Source organism: Falco cherrug, chromosome 10, assembly GCF_023634085.1.
Source record: "Falco cherrug isolate bFalChe1 chromosome 10, bFalChe1.pri, whole genome shotgun sequence".
NCBI lineage: Eukaryota > Metazoa > Chordata > Aves > Falconiformes > Falconidae > Falco > Falco cherrug.
Window position 1 is genome coordinate 11523011 of NC_073706.1, and position 14621 is coordinate 11537631.

The 14621-nt window shown below is 47.8% G+C and overlaps 1 protein-coding gene across 1 annotated transcript in view; it reads left to right on the forward strand.

Annotated features, from left to right (window-relative positions):
* Nucleotides 1-301: 301 nt before the first annotated feature.
* GNAS (GNAS complex locus) overlaps nucleotides 302-14621 on the forward strand; it is a 158497-nt gene continuing 144177 nt past the window's right edge. Inside the window, exon 1 of the mRNA XM_055721949.1 lies at nucleotides 302-618. Within this exon, the coding sequence (XP_055577924.1) occupies nucleotides 363-618 (256 nt within the window). The 5' untranslated portion in view covers nucleotides 302-362. The remainder of the gene's footprint in view (nucleotides 619-14621) is intronic.

Here is a 14621-nt window from a genome sequence, read left to right on the forward strand (position 1 = left end):
CCCCGGCGGGACAGGGTCGAGCCGAGCCCCCGCCCGGCCCGGCCGCGGCGGCGCCGACACCTCCCCCCCGCGGGGACGGGCGGGGGCGGCGAGGGGGGCGGCGGCCGTTGCCCCCCCGTCACCGCCGGGAGGCTGCGGCGGGGGCCGCTTTCCAGAGAATACGGTAAACATGTCCGCATCACGTGTGGCCGGCGGCCGCGGCGCGGGGGACCGGCCGAGGGGAGGGGCGGGACGGGGCAGCGCGCTCCGCAGCCCCGGCCGAGCGGGGCCACTTTAAGAGGCCGCCGGGCGCAGCCGCCTCGCCCTGCCCGGCCCGGCCGAGAGCATGCCCGCGGCGCCGTAGGGCGGGCGGCTCCGGCACCATGGGGCTGTGCTACAGCCTGCGCTCCCGCCTGGCCGCCGCGCACCCCTCCGCGCCCTACGGCGGCCGCGGCGAGGCGGACATCCCCTCCTCGGCGGCCGCGGCGGGGGAGCACGGCGACCCGCAGGTGCGGCACCGGCTGCGGCAGGACCTGGTGGCCAAGGAGCGGGCGGACAAGAAGCGGAGCAAGAGCATCGACAAGACGCTGAAGGCGGAGAAGCGGGAGTACAAGCAGACGCACCGGCTGCTGCTGCTGGGTGAGCGCGGGCGGGCGGGCGCGGCCCGGCAGCCGCTGTCAGCCCCGGTGCCGGCGCCGGTGCCGGTGCCCCGCGCTGCCGGAGTGGGCGGTGGCCGCGGCTGGGCCGGGGCGGGGCGCGCGTCACGTGGGCGGCCGGGCGGTGCCGCGGGGCGGGGGTCGGCGGGGGCCGGCCGGGGTGCGGGGCCGCGCTGGGGCGCGGGCGGCCGGCGGGGGGCCGCGCCGTGCTGCGGGGCCGCGCCGGGGTGCCGTTGCGGCGGGGGCTCGGCGCGGGGCTGCGCTATCGTGCCCGGCCCGCGGGCGCTGGCAGCCTCCGCTCCGCTTGCGGGTGCCCGCGGGGGCCCGGGCAGGTGCCGCCCCGCCCCGGCTGGCGGCGGGCACAGAGCCCCCACCGGCCCGCGGAGGCGCAGCCTAGCGACCCGGCGCGGCGCCCATGTAAGGGGGGACCCCACGTTTCTCTATGCGCCTTCGTGGGTTTTGCTGCTGCCTTCGCCCCGCGGACAGAGGCTGGGGCGGGCGGGCCGGGGCCCGCGGGGGATGCGCGGCGCTTGCTCCCGTCCCGCCGGCAGCCCCTGGAAAGGCACCTTCGCGTTACCTGCCCGTGCGGTGCCTGAACCGCTGCGGTGCCACCCGTACCCCAGCAGACATCCGCAGACATGCACTGACCTGTGTCAGGGTTTGGAGGTGGCTCCGTGCCCCCATTCCCCGGCGGGCTGCGGGGGAGCCCGCACTGCCCCGCACACCTGCACGGCTGAGCTCTGACCACCTTACAGTAACAGCGAACATTTCCAAATGCCCGCAGGTAACTGAAGAGCCTCCCGAGCCACGCGTGGCACCGGGTGTGAGGAACGGCAGGACTTGGCCCCGACCTTTTCAGCCTGCTTGTAGCCTTTAAGAGGAGCAGCACTTTAAGGAGCTTTAGAAAACAATATCGGATGTAGTTTCCTGAGTTGTAGTGGTAAAAGTTTTTATTCTAGACGTACAGCTTGTTTTGATGTGGCTGCAGCTCTACCGCTGTCTGTTCGTGAAGGTGTGTTTTCCTCTTGTGACATGGAAGTTGAGCATCACTTGTGCAAGGACTAAAGCTCATGTGCTGGGAGTGCATTGTAAGAATTTCACCAACGTGGCTTTCCTTTCAAGCACAGGTTATGCTTTTTTGTATTAAAAAAAAAAAAAAGTTATTTTATGGTTAGTAGGGGGTTTTTTTTGGTTGTAGTTTGTTGGTTTTTTTTAAAAAAAAGAGTATGTAGAGTTTGAAGGAGCTGTGAGAACTGGTTTTTCTTTGTAGATTAAATAATTAGGAAAAAAACCACCAGTAGGGCTAATTTTGATGTTAATCTGCAAGCCTTTAAGCCATGAAGGCTATCTGATAGGGTTCTGTGTTTGTAGTAGGCAGTATTTCAGTTGCCTGGTTTTTAATATTGCTTCTAACGTGTTGTGCCGCAGAACCGTTTCTGGCAGAAATGACACGAAACATTGGGTGGTTAAACAACATATCTTAGCAGTTGGAAATTATCTCTGGTGAAGGCAACAGAGAGAGCATTCTTTGTCGAAGGACTGATTTATAAATCTGATGGATATGAGTCAGTGTTATGTTGGCAGTGGTTTATTATATTTCAGCCTGGACTTGAATAGCAGGAAGTCACTTTTTGGCCCTCTTGTAAATCTGGGGATGATTGAGAGACCCATTTCCCTGCTCCTTGCACAGGGATTGTCATTTTTCCAGTTAGCTTCCTTCCCTTGCCGCTTCTCCCCTGCATCTCATGCCCACTGTTACTTGGTGAATTTTCTATTTCTCAACTGTTGTAAAAAGTTCAGGGTATGTTTGGTTAGACTTTATGTACATCTGCAGATATTGCTGCCCCAGCTGAGCATCTCTGTGCTGAGACTTCGCCTGATGCTTATGGATTGCATGTACAAATAATGTAGGACAGGAATATTGAATGAGGGGGGCAGGAGCATCTAGCTGGGATTTAAAGCTGCACCTGAGTCTTCCAAGGAATGGAGTTAGGGTGGGGGGAAAAAAAAAAAAAAAGACTGAAGAAGTGCAAGGCCAGGGATATCTCCTTGCTTGGGGCTGAAGGCTCCGTGGCAGGAGCTACTCATGGTTTCTTACTTACACTCCCAACGTTTTAGGCTGATGGGCTCCTGTGGGAGTGTGTCGCTGGCATGGACAGCAAAGGACAGCACAGGTGGCTGCTCTTGGAGGGTAACAAAACTTAAATGAAAGCTGCACTGATGCTTCAGGGCTGGTCTGTCCCTAAGACAGGATTATATTCAGCATACAGCTGCATTAGCTCATATGCTTCCAGGGACTGCAAAGTTGTGTTGCAAATCTAGAGTGTTTTCTCCTGTCGTGTGCTTGGCTGTGCAGAACACAGGGAGTGTGCAAAGGCACAGGTGGCCGTGCCTGCATGTGTTTTGATGCCGTAGTGTGTGTATAACATACTTCACAGCCATATGCTCTACTCTGTTGCTCAGGGTATCCCTCAGGTTAGTGCTCTCTAGCACAACTGATACTTACCTTCTGATGTTTCAGTTCCTTTTTTGGAAGACGTTACTCACTTTGAGGGCTCAGGGATGTGCAGTGCATGGGTGTAGTTACTCAGTGGATATCTGTATGTCCTGTCAATTTTAGGTTTTTTTCACCATTTTTTTCAGTCCTTTCGCATCACTGCGGGTGTTTAATGTGGATTCCCGATTCCTGAAGCCTCTCTTAAATTCAGTAGAGCAATGATCTTACATCTGCTTTGTTTTTGAAGCCATAATCTGACTTTTTGCTTGCACTAGAGTATTTTTACTGCTTTTGTGCAGTAGTTTTTGTGAAAGGAAAATGCACAATCAGGTGTAATCTCGTTGGATTTTAGTGTACCGTACAAGGCACAACTTAAGGATGACAGTTGTTATGTTGGCAACATATTACGAGTTCAAGGTTACTGCTGGGTATTGGAAGGTGACTTTTCAGTGCATGGGGGTGTTTTTTTGTTTGAGAACAATCCTGGCTTTAAAATTAATAATGTGTGCTTATGGGGGAAAGGATTCTAAACTCTTGCCATAAAACAGTTGCATTCTGTGTGTGCTTTCTCACTAGTGACAGTAGTGTGGGTCTTCCTCTCTCTTTTTTTTTTTTTTTAAAGACTTGAAAGTATAATTCAGCTTCAGTTGTGTTTTTATCTTAAAACAAATATATGAAAGCAAGAATTGTAGTCCTGTCTGAGGGATTTTAATGCTTTTGATAAGTTAGTATTTTCCAACAAATACCCACTCGGCCCGAAACTGAGAGCTATTGCTCAGCTCTCCTGGTGTATGTGTTGCTTTACCGTGACCTTCCTCTTCTTCTGTGATCTGGTTTGCTGGGAGAGAGTGATCTTGGGCTGATCTCCTCTCCGTGCTTTGACAGTCTTTGTGCACTTAGATGTTTCACTCTGTCAGGCTGAATTCTTACCCATGTAGAAAGTACTTGTAGCTTATTTCCATACTGAAAAGGAAACACGGCTGTCAATATAGCAATCTAGATACATGTGCTTGTCATCTTGGGCATTTATATTAAACTACAATGTATTAAATAATGGCCATTCTGAATCTTAACGAACATCAGTGCTTAAGTAAAAATGTTTCTAACAGAAATGTCCATATTGGTACAAATATGAATACACGGCATGCAGATTTGAGTTTTTATAGGGGGAATATATTATACAGGAGGAAAAACATAGTTTGAAAAGCTAGGACATATCAGCGTGAAGACTAACCACAGTCACCCTGTGTGTACGCCGCATGGTAAGCCCCTCCATACCATATAATTAAAGACTGTCTTGTATGGTTTACATTGTATTTTTTTTTTCCACAGGGCTGGTACTTCATTCAGGGCACAAGATGGATGTTGTGCAGTGAATGAGTAGCTATTCAATATTCTTATCCTCCTCACACAATGTGTCACCCTGTGCCCTATTTATGACACACTGTCCGTAGCCTGCACTGAATAAAGAACTGTTGAACTCCTCATGGGCTTTTCTGTAGTTCTGATCACTGCAGGGACTGAATGCTTCGTAAATGTCAGTGCATGGCACTGTTGTGAAATGAGGTGCTATCGTTCTCTTTTGTGGATGCCAGAGAGGGAAGCACCACTAAAGACTAAATATAAAATTGTCTGAAGCTACTACTGATTTGAAATGCCCCGTCTTGGCCTAACACTATTTTTTTTTTTTTTGCTGTAGTAGTCAACTTTAATTTTTTTAGTAACACTTCATGTGCTTAGAGCATGGACCTCATGGCTGTGAAGGCACAGCACTTTGCAGTGCGAGCTTTAGATGCTCTGAAGTGCAGCGCCGATGGGTGCCCGCTATGGAAGGTGCATGCTACTGGGTGGGCCAGGGCAGCTCTGTGGCAGGCAGGAGCTGGTCTGGTTCCCCAAAGCAGCATTTAATGTGGAGTTTGCCATTAAATCTTACAAAGTTACAAAGATAGGCGTGTGTTCTGGGGCTTGATGAAATTCCATCTCGCAAGAGCTTGTCTCTGTTGACAATAGTTTCATTCACTTAGAACTGATTTTGTTTCTTGTGCCTCGTGTTATGAGCTGCTCTGCAAAAAAAATGATGCTTATTAGAAGATTGTGCAAAAGAGATACAGAACAGACTAAAAATATTGAGGGAACCTTTATCCTGGCGCTCCTGAATTCTTGAAAACAAGATTTTTGACATTAAAAATCTTGTACCAAGTTGGTATTTGATTTCCCATTTTAGAAGAGCAGGAATAGGAAAACCAAAAAACCCTGGGTTCAATCCTAGGGGATGCTTACGATGAGAGTACCTTGTCACAGGCTGCTCTGCTGAGCAACCTGCCTGCTGTGCACTGCGATGGCAGCTGGCAGGGCAGCACTATGCGGTGGTTCTCTGAAGGGACTGTCATTAGTGGTGTAGGAATTACAATATTTTCCAGTTGGGTTCCCAGTAATTACCAGACACTACAAGAACGCTTGGACATAGTAATCTCTGTGGTTTTTATCTGGCCAGGACTTTCCAGTGCAGACATGAGGATCCTGCTGTGGACACCGGGAGGTGGTGTGCTAATTATGGGTCTTCCTTTACATCGAAGAGCCTCTGCAAGATGTGTCCTACCCGGTTCCCACTGCTGTATACAAAATGTGCTCTATGGCATAGAGTGCTGCCTGCTCAGTTGGTAAACAGAGATCATCTGGGTCTGGAGCATGTTTACTCCGAAGAAAAATACCTGGAAAGCTTTGCAAACTTTTAACAGGGTTTACCCAGTACACAAGCAATGCCGGCTCCAGGACCTGTGATGTGAGCTGGTGAATAGTTGCTTAACCTCAGACCAAGGCAGTGTCTTCAGCACTGGCACCTCTGTGCTTTACGTCACTTAGTGTAGTAGATTCTCTCCTGCTCCCATTTTAAAATTGCATAGAAAGGAGACAGGCAAGTTACTCATCATTCCCTGCTTTTTTGTGTTTTGGTTTTGTGGTTTTGGTGGTTTTGTTCGTGGCTTTTTGTTCTTTTTTTTCATTAAGAGCTCCTGACCTTGACTTTTCTCTTGTACCACCTCCACATAAAAAAGTAATTAGCCTCAGGCAGACACATGGTGTGGAGAGCTTCAGCCAGCATATTTGAAGTTTGGCAAAGTTTGAGCTGCTTCAAACAGGGTCTGGCAATAGAAGGTGTTAGGAAACCTACAGCAGCACTGCTATGAAAGTGTTACAGTGAAGGGCTGCTAATGGATGCCATGCTGTATTGATGCTAGGATGATGCTCTCTATACAGAGATCGAAACGGCAAAGTAATTACTTTCACAGTTACAGCTAATGCTGAAGGGGTGCTCGGTGCCTGTGTTAAGCATGGATTTTTGTGGGAAGGGGGTGAGAAGTCTGGGGGATCCCCTGGTCCCTAGGACCAACAACATCTTTGCAGTCACACAGCAGTGTAAATGTACATCCTCTCTCCCCTTCCCCAGCATATGTGCTATCCCTGTGTTAATAGTAATCTTTATTTTTACTCATTACATGCCTGGTAGGATAAAGATCATCACCCATCACTCTGGAGAGGCTGACATTCATGTGTAGCCATGGACCTAATTCCAGAGTTGTCAGAGACTTTTTTTTTTTTTTAAAAAAAAAAAAAAAGGGAAAACCATGCCAGCAGTGCTGTCTTTGACTATTGCTTTTTAGCTGTTCATTCCATCTCTGATATTCTGAAGGAAGGCAGCGGCTTTTCCTTTCTACCTGTAAAAAAGATGGCTATGGCATTTACTAGCAACTCAAGCAGTGAGTGAAACCACTACATTTCTTGCCTGGAGACTGAACTAGCACACAAGTTGGCTGGAGTCAGAGGTTTGTTATTAGGGCATCTGAGTCCTGTGAAGTTTTTCTTTGGGAATAGGAAGAGGTCAGGGAAGAGGGGTTTTGGGTGTGAATGGTTGGCCTGACTTTAAATGGAAAGGCAAATTTGTGAAAATCTCTATAGTTACGAAGAGGTTACCTGCTGAGCGCACTATCAGTTAGGGGGTGCTGCTCAGGTCTCACCTGTGCTGTTACATTTTTAATTAGCGGCTGGCATGGTAGGTTCAAACTGCTGCTGGTTTTGGTGCAACAGGGCTGGCAGAAGCTTGTCTTCCTGCTGCTGAGTCAGCACCATCTGTTTGCTGAGCGGACAAAATGCCTTGATTGCTTTTGTGCAACTGGTGGCTCCTTTCTGCGCTGGGACCTCTGAAGTTGCACCATCTCCTGTGCAGGGGTTTCTCCAGACCTGGCAGTGTCATGGTTGGGAATAGCTGGTGGAAAAGACCAGCAATGAAGAAACGAGAGAGCGGAGGACTGAACCTAATCTGGTGCTTTTTAAAAGAAAAAAATACTTTGGAAATAAATAAAAGAAAATAAAGGACCAGGAAGACAAGAGAGAGGAGACCCAAGTGCCTTAAAGCATGAATTATAAATAACATTGCTGCTGTAGTAAAGTCCAAGCAAACCCCTCCTGAGTTGTGAGGCACTTGTGAAGGTTTTGGAGCTGTCTACAGAAGCGTGGTTCAGATTCTCTCCAGTTCTCAGCATCTGTCTCCAGTGTAGGTGCTGGAGCTGTGTTTGTGTGTGCCGCCTTAAGGAGGCGCCTGGGGCAGCTCAGGCAAGACTGGCAGGTGCCTGCAGGTAAAATATCTGGATTAGGGGAGTTCTGTTTTCTTCCCTTGGTGTTTTCTTCCTTGAGTGAAGCCCCTGCAATCAGCATTAGGGGCTCTGGTTTTCATACCTGATGTCTACCTTTTTTTTTTTTTTTTTTTCTCCTATTAGAAAAATCTAATAATTCCCTATTAACCCTTGTTCTTTACGTGGCTTCCTTGAGAAAGAGGGATGAGAAGCTTCTCTTTTGAGCTTGTACAATGCTGTTGCCCCTTGACTCTAAATACACACCACACCATCGTGGTCAGGCGTGTCATCATTCCTGCAAAAATTTCCGTGCAAAACTAGAAGGACTTGTGTGCACGTTAGTCTGCCAGGAGCACTGCTGAAGTGAGCGACTGATGTTTTAATTTGTAATGCTTTCGAGTGTTAGCGCTACAAGCATTTGTACTAGTTGGTGGTTTGTTCATGGCATCTCCTGTAACCTCAAGAGACTTTTCCAGAAATCACTGGGTATTTTTGCCGTTTGCAGGCTTCGGGCCTCTGGTTGTTCCTTAAAGGTAACTACTTGCTTCTTCAACATCTTGATTAGCAGGGTTGGACCTTACAGTAGGAGAGAGAGCCTGGCTACAGCATTTGACTCAAAAGGGTGGGCTTTGTGGTATTTGCAAAAGCTAATCCCCATTGCTCTGTGTCCATGTGAGCTTCTTCCATGGAAGTGTGGGCCACCTTGGCACAAAATTTTGTTGCCTTTCCAGTGCTGTCTGCCCTTGAACAGCCTCATGCTGACAATCCCTTAGCTTCTAGAGCTCCACTTATGCACAGGCATCTAGCAAGATTCTGAAAAGTGTGTTAACCAGCAATCCTAGCTTGATCAAAACCTGTAGTGTCAGAAACAAGGGACTAATAGTCATCCCAGCAGAAATGTGGGTAGTTTCTTAGACACTTTTGTGTGCTATGGATACCCACAGATCTCCATAAGGTATGTTCCCGTTCATTGAGGAAAAACCTTGAAGAGTGCAGTTAGTTCTAATTACAAGCAGTTCTTCCCCGGCTCCCTTAAATTTGGGAGTGTACTTGTTCACAAGTATGCATGATTTCATTGAATTTCCTTCTAATTGCTGTAATTTAAAAACAGCCAGAAAAAAACTTGGAAATTCCCTGAAGTGAGGACAACTCAATACTTTTCATAAGAAAGCCCAGTTACCAGGCATATAAATCCATGATGTTTTAGATATTTGTACTTGAAGCATATGTCTCAAGAAGTTGAACTCCGTGACTAATCCACATTGTTCCCCTGGTCAATGAAGCATTTGAGAAACAAGCCATGGATGCTTTGTGTTTGGCTGAAGTTTTCTTTACTTCCTCCAAAGTGTTCCCTCTGTGAAGAAAATCCACAGTATCTGTGTCTGAGCAGCATTTTATAAGATTTCTATGTCATTTAAGGAAAAAAAAATTATGAATATTCCTTGCATTGAGAACTGTGGGGAGGCAGAGAGTGTTAAACAGCTGTCAGAAAGCTGCTATTTGTTTTGCCAAGCAAAGGAAGTGGATGCTGAGGAGGATGGCTTGGTTTCTAACAAGGAATAAGATGCAGTTTTACAATCTATGGTCTTGTTCTGTTCAGCCACATCTGCGTCTGCTGCAGTGTGTTGGAAGAGGGGAGGGAGTGCTGAAACTCCTGGAAAAACCCAGTTAGAATTTTCTGATTCCAAACTGGAGGATGAGTAGAGGTGTTTCCTCCTACTGAAGGACTGTTCCTTCTCCTTTTCTCCATCCTAAGCACAATAAATCTTGCAAGGGGGAATCTGCATATAGAAATCATAGGCATCACACCAACAAAACCAACCTGGTGCCTCCCATCCCCTGGCACGTGTCCATCCCACAAGGCTGAGCTCAGCACTAGGTTGTCAATGTGTTCAGTACTATTTTCAGGAACCAAATCCATATGCTTCTACCCCAGGCAGCTTCACACAGGTTGGTTTGTACACAGCAATGCTACCGTGACTTCATGACTTTGACCTCAAGGAAGTATATCAAGTTCAGTGGAGAAACAAATGAGAAAACAAGTGGAGGGCCCAACCCCTCACCCATCCTGTGTGTGCCCTGAATGGGCATTTATCACATTTAACACATTTATCACGTTTATCACAGCACCAGTGGGAAAGAGCTGTGGGAGCTGCTCCTGAGAATGTCCCCTGCGGCTTCCCCCATGAACCGAAGGTGATTTACGTGTAAGGTGGCTTCCTGCCAGTGTTGCTGGAAGAGTGGTTTTATGTGGATTTTCATGGAAGAGGCTTTTAATTTTAAAGCACAACTTCAGATGTGACTGACTAGCTTTCTGAGCGCTCTCCTGCCCTGGGCTGTCCTGCGCAGTGCTGCCACTCCCCCGCATCCCTAGCGGTTCTCACATCTGTGCCTACCACTTCCTTTGCATTAAGTTATAGGAACACTAATCCAAAAGAAGTTACTTTTAAAATCTAATCTTTGTATGTGGAGAGCTTCATTTGATTTTTGAAGTCTGGTAGTACCTTGACCAGGTGCTGTTACTGGCCACTGAGGAGCAGGTCGCATTGCGGAGGAGCTTGTAGGGCTTGTGCTGCTCCCTTGGGCGGTTCAGCACAGGCTATGGGTGGCTGGGGCAGCCAGAAATGTCAGCCTGGACTATAAATTGTTCCTGTCATGTTGCAGAGGTTTTTAGATTTCCCTGATATACTGAAACAATTAAGATCGTGGTCTTCCTACTGGTGAATGTGTATTGTGTGCCAGCATGCACAGCAGGCAAAGGCTGGTGGAAGGGGTTCTCCAGGCTCCAGCTCTATGGTTTGTAAGAAAGTTGTAAAGCTTTTCATCACGGACTAGTTGGCATATGTTTGTGGAGAGGCCAGCTCTGTTTTCTCATTACTGCACATCAAAATATCCTCAGAACTACATTTTTACTGTTACTTTGTGTCCTTTCTCTTGTTGTCAAGGCAAAAATAGCCTTGGGAGTACCGCAGGGATTAGGCTGTTCTCTGCATCCCCGTGGCGGCTGAAGGGGCTCCGTCTTCACCTCCATCTTCCCTCACATGATGAATGGAACTGTGAGGCAGTACAACAACTAGGCTCATACCTGTTGGCTGAGTAAGTGAGGAGTAGCTATGGGTTTAATTTCAGTGTACAGGTGAGTGCCCTAATCAATGCCTGTAGTACATCTGCTTGCTTGGGCACCACTCGGGGAGTACAGTTGCCATCTCCAAGGAAGACACACTTGGTGATGCTCTGAGCTTCTCATATTGCTTTGCACTGCAGGAGAGCAGTTTCAGGCGTCAAAGCAAAGCAACTGCTTTAGTCCTTTGGGCCTCTTCAGTTTTGCTTATGGCAGTTTGGCTGGGGCACCAACAACTGTGCAGTCCTATTGCTTGCTTTGTCAGAGTCCATGAGCCCTGCCGGCTCCTTGGTGGAGATGACAGACAGGTCTGAGTCCTGGAGCACAGAGAGCTTGTAGTGGAAACCGGCAGCTCCTTCCCTTGCCTGTTCCCGAGCTATTCCAGCATGACTGCCCCGTGGTGGTGCCCGGCGAGGGGCTTCAGCCCCCCCAGGTGTGCAGGGCACGGGGCTCAGGATGATCAGCAGCTTCAATGGGGAGATACTGCTGTGGAAATGAGGAAAAAATAAAGCACTTTATGGGGTTCATCGTTCTTTTTCTCAGTGACATCCTCATCACGCATTACACCGCAACCTCTTCCGCTTCCCTCCCCCAGCCCCCACCAAGCAAAATTTTTTGTTTCTGGGCTGTATTTGTTTTGTTTTGCATTTTTCCTGGTGGTTTTTCATGCTGAAATCTTGGGATTTCTGGTTAGCTGGGAGGTTTCCTGGAGCGCTGGGGGACTTGTGGGACTGAGATTTTACAAGGGGAGGAATTGGAGACACTGAGGAGAAGGGTACACTATTGTGAGCTGAAAATCTGCATTCAGATTTTGGTTTTTATAAATACCAGTTAAAACTGTGTGCTTGGAAGAAAAATACTGCGTGAAATACTGTCTTGATGCTTTCCCTGCCTTATCTCCACACAGGAAATTCACAATTTGATAGACCCTATTTTTCTCTGCTGATTTAAAAACACAGAAAAAATACCTTTTAGACCACTCTGCCTGATTTCCTTAACACTACCTGTGCTCTCATTTCTCTCAGCTTCTGTGAAGTTTAATCTCATCTGTAGCGTTTTGTGTTTTAGGTGGTGAGTGATGCAGGACTTGATTTGCAGCTATTTCAGAAGAATATGTATTTGTTTTTAAAAGCACTTCAAATATTCCCAAGGAAAATGTTCGTTCTGGTCTGTTTTTCCCCAAAACAAAAATTGGCATAAAATTTGAGTGGATAGCCCTTAGACACGCATATATCCTTGTATCCAGAAGTGCCACGTGCACTGCTATTGGAAAGTCAGGAGCAATTGGCACAGGCCTGTTTGATTAGCAAATGGATGAAACGGGTGAAATTTCATTCTTGGCCTTTTGATCAAACCAGGGGTTTCAGTCTTGCAGACTCCGCAGCAGTCCCAGCAGTTTCAATGGGATTATTTACACCAGCAAGGGTAGTGTCAGCCATCCCCTTGGAGCCAGTGGGAACGGTGAGTCACCTGTGTGCTGCCATGCCACCGGCAAGGGGACAGCACTGCTGCCACCGGGCAAGGCACGGGGACATGCCATGAAATCCCATGTGATTCGCTTCGGTGCAGAACCAGCCAGGTTAGCCTGAGTATCACTATCAGGCCCGAACCAGAGATTTACTGTACAAAGGAGTTTAAGAAAACGTTACTTGAAACTTTCTCTGCCGTCAAATTATTCTGTATTAGAAGGTTTGAGAATCTGTTGCTTCTAGTAGAGGTCTAGGCAAAAACTAAATACTGCAACGATATTTACCATTCAGGCTTATTTTGGGAGGGGGTTGAGGAAGGGCCTGATAAGTTATATACTTGACCGCATGTAGTTAAAAATACTATTTGGAATATAAACTTCCTTGCCTGAAGACCAGCTTTATGCACCAAGTCAAAAAGCACAAAAAGCTGTTCTCCTCCTGGCCTCCATAAGTATACCTTAATGCTGCTGAATCCTGGAAATTATGCAGGGCATGCTTTTTAAATGTTGATTTTGACTTCTTGCCTGGGACCAAGTGTAAAGTCTTTCCAAGGAAATACTTAGAAGACTTCCAATGAAACCCAAAAGCTGCTGCCAAACCTGAGTTTTTGGAGAAGGAGTAGGGGGCAGTCCAGACTGTTAAAAACTTCCAGTTCTTTGTAATTAAATCCACTTCTTCTGTGCACAATAAACATATACTTAGAAAAAGATCATTTTACATAATACTTATGTGGTTTACTGCTACTCTTCAGCTGCTAAAAATCAGGCAGTAGGTCTGCTATTTTAGTCTGGGAAGGTTACTGGAAGCTGGGAGGCCAGGACTGATGCAGCTGTGCCACCGCAGTGGCACGTATCCACATATCCAGTGGTGACACTTCAATCAAGCCAGGGAATCCTTTTCTCATCATGAACCATCTTTCCCACCTCTAACTAGCTGAAGTTTGTTTTGGATTGACAGGGATGGGAATGAAAAGGAGATAAAAATACCCCATCCGCACATCCCTCCTTGCCAGCAGCGGCACCACTCATGGCTTTGGTGGAAGCTGTGGGGTTGCAGGAACTTCTCAGTGCATTGCTTGCTCCTTTGAGGGCTGGCAGGAGACAGGACCACGAAATCCTTACTGCTTTCCCACCCTGAGGTTGGTCTGCCGCAGTTCATTCAAGATCGTTTCAAGTCTGCTGCCGTTGTTCACCTGGAGGATGGGACATGTGAGGTGGAAACACCAGCAGCTCTTGGTGACAGCTGCTCCTCTTCCCAGCTGGCATTGAAGAGATGCCCCTGGGGCTGAAGCAACTGGTGGGTCTGTCAGAAACCCCAGCAATAACATCTGGGTAAAGAACAAAGAGGCCAAAGCTTGAGTGAGATTTCGTACCCCCCTGTGCAGAGAAGGGATGCCATCAGGATGTGGTGGGTAGATGATGCCCCAGCTTATGTCCTGGAGAAGGGAGTCAGGTTCAGGCTCCAGGGGATTCTATCTCTTTTCTTTTGTCAGTACTGCAGTCACCTCCCATTTTGTTGTTGTTGCTTAATGCTAAAGATCAAATTCTGTTTGTGTGTATACATGTTTGTTATGGCCACTAAAAGTGCCATCACAGCTTTCAGTGCAGGCACCTTGTTTTGCCAAGCAAAGTGCCAAAAAGGTCTATGATGGTCAGTTAATGAAGTTGCTTATAAACCCAGATCTTGTCCCTTTGTTCTTTATGTGCTTGTTTGCTGTATGCACAGACACGTAGCCCTAACCAGGAACTTGAATGAGAGCAGAAGGCTGCTCCCACCAGTGATGGAGAAAACCTTGTAGAGCTCGCCCAGTGCCACTGTCCTGCCTCAGACCTCTTGCAGGTGGCAGCACTAGCCAGGGGGATGGGACGGGACACACAGACAGATGGAGACAGCCTGAGTGTGAGTTTATGCAGGAGATAAATTTTGTATTTATCCTTGGCAAGGGAGCGAACTTTTTCTAGGATGGCATGAAGAAATGGTCAGATGTTTCTAGGCAGGTTGCAGGAGCCTTTGGGTGCTGTGAAAGAATAGATGCAAGGCATGGAAAGAGCAGAGAGGAGCAGCTGAGACTTACTTATTAAATAAGCGATATAAGAAAAAACATGAAGCCTTGCAGAGCAGATGTGTTAGGATTTGAGATGAAAATCCCTGTTGCTTGCTGAGATTATCCCCCAGCATATGGCAGGGAATGTAACAGAGATGTAGAATTAGCTGTTAATGATTTGGACGCCTCTTGAAAACAGATGTTTGTAGTACGGTATAACCACACAC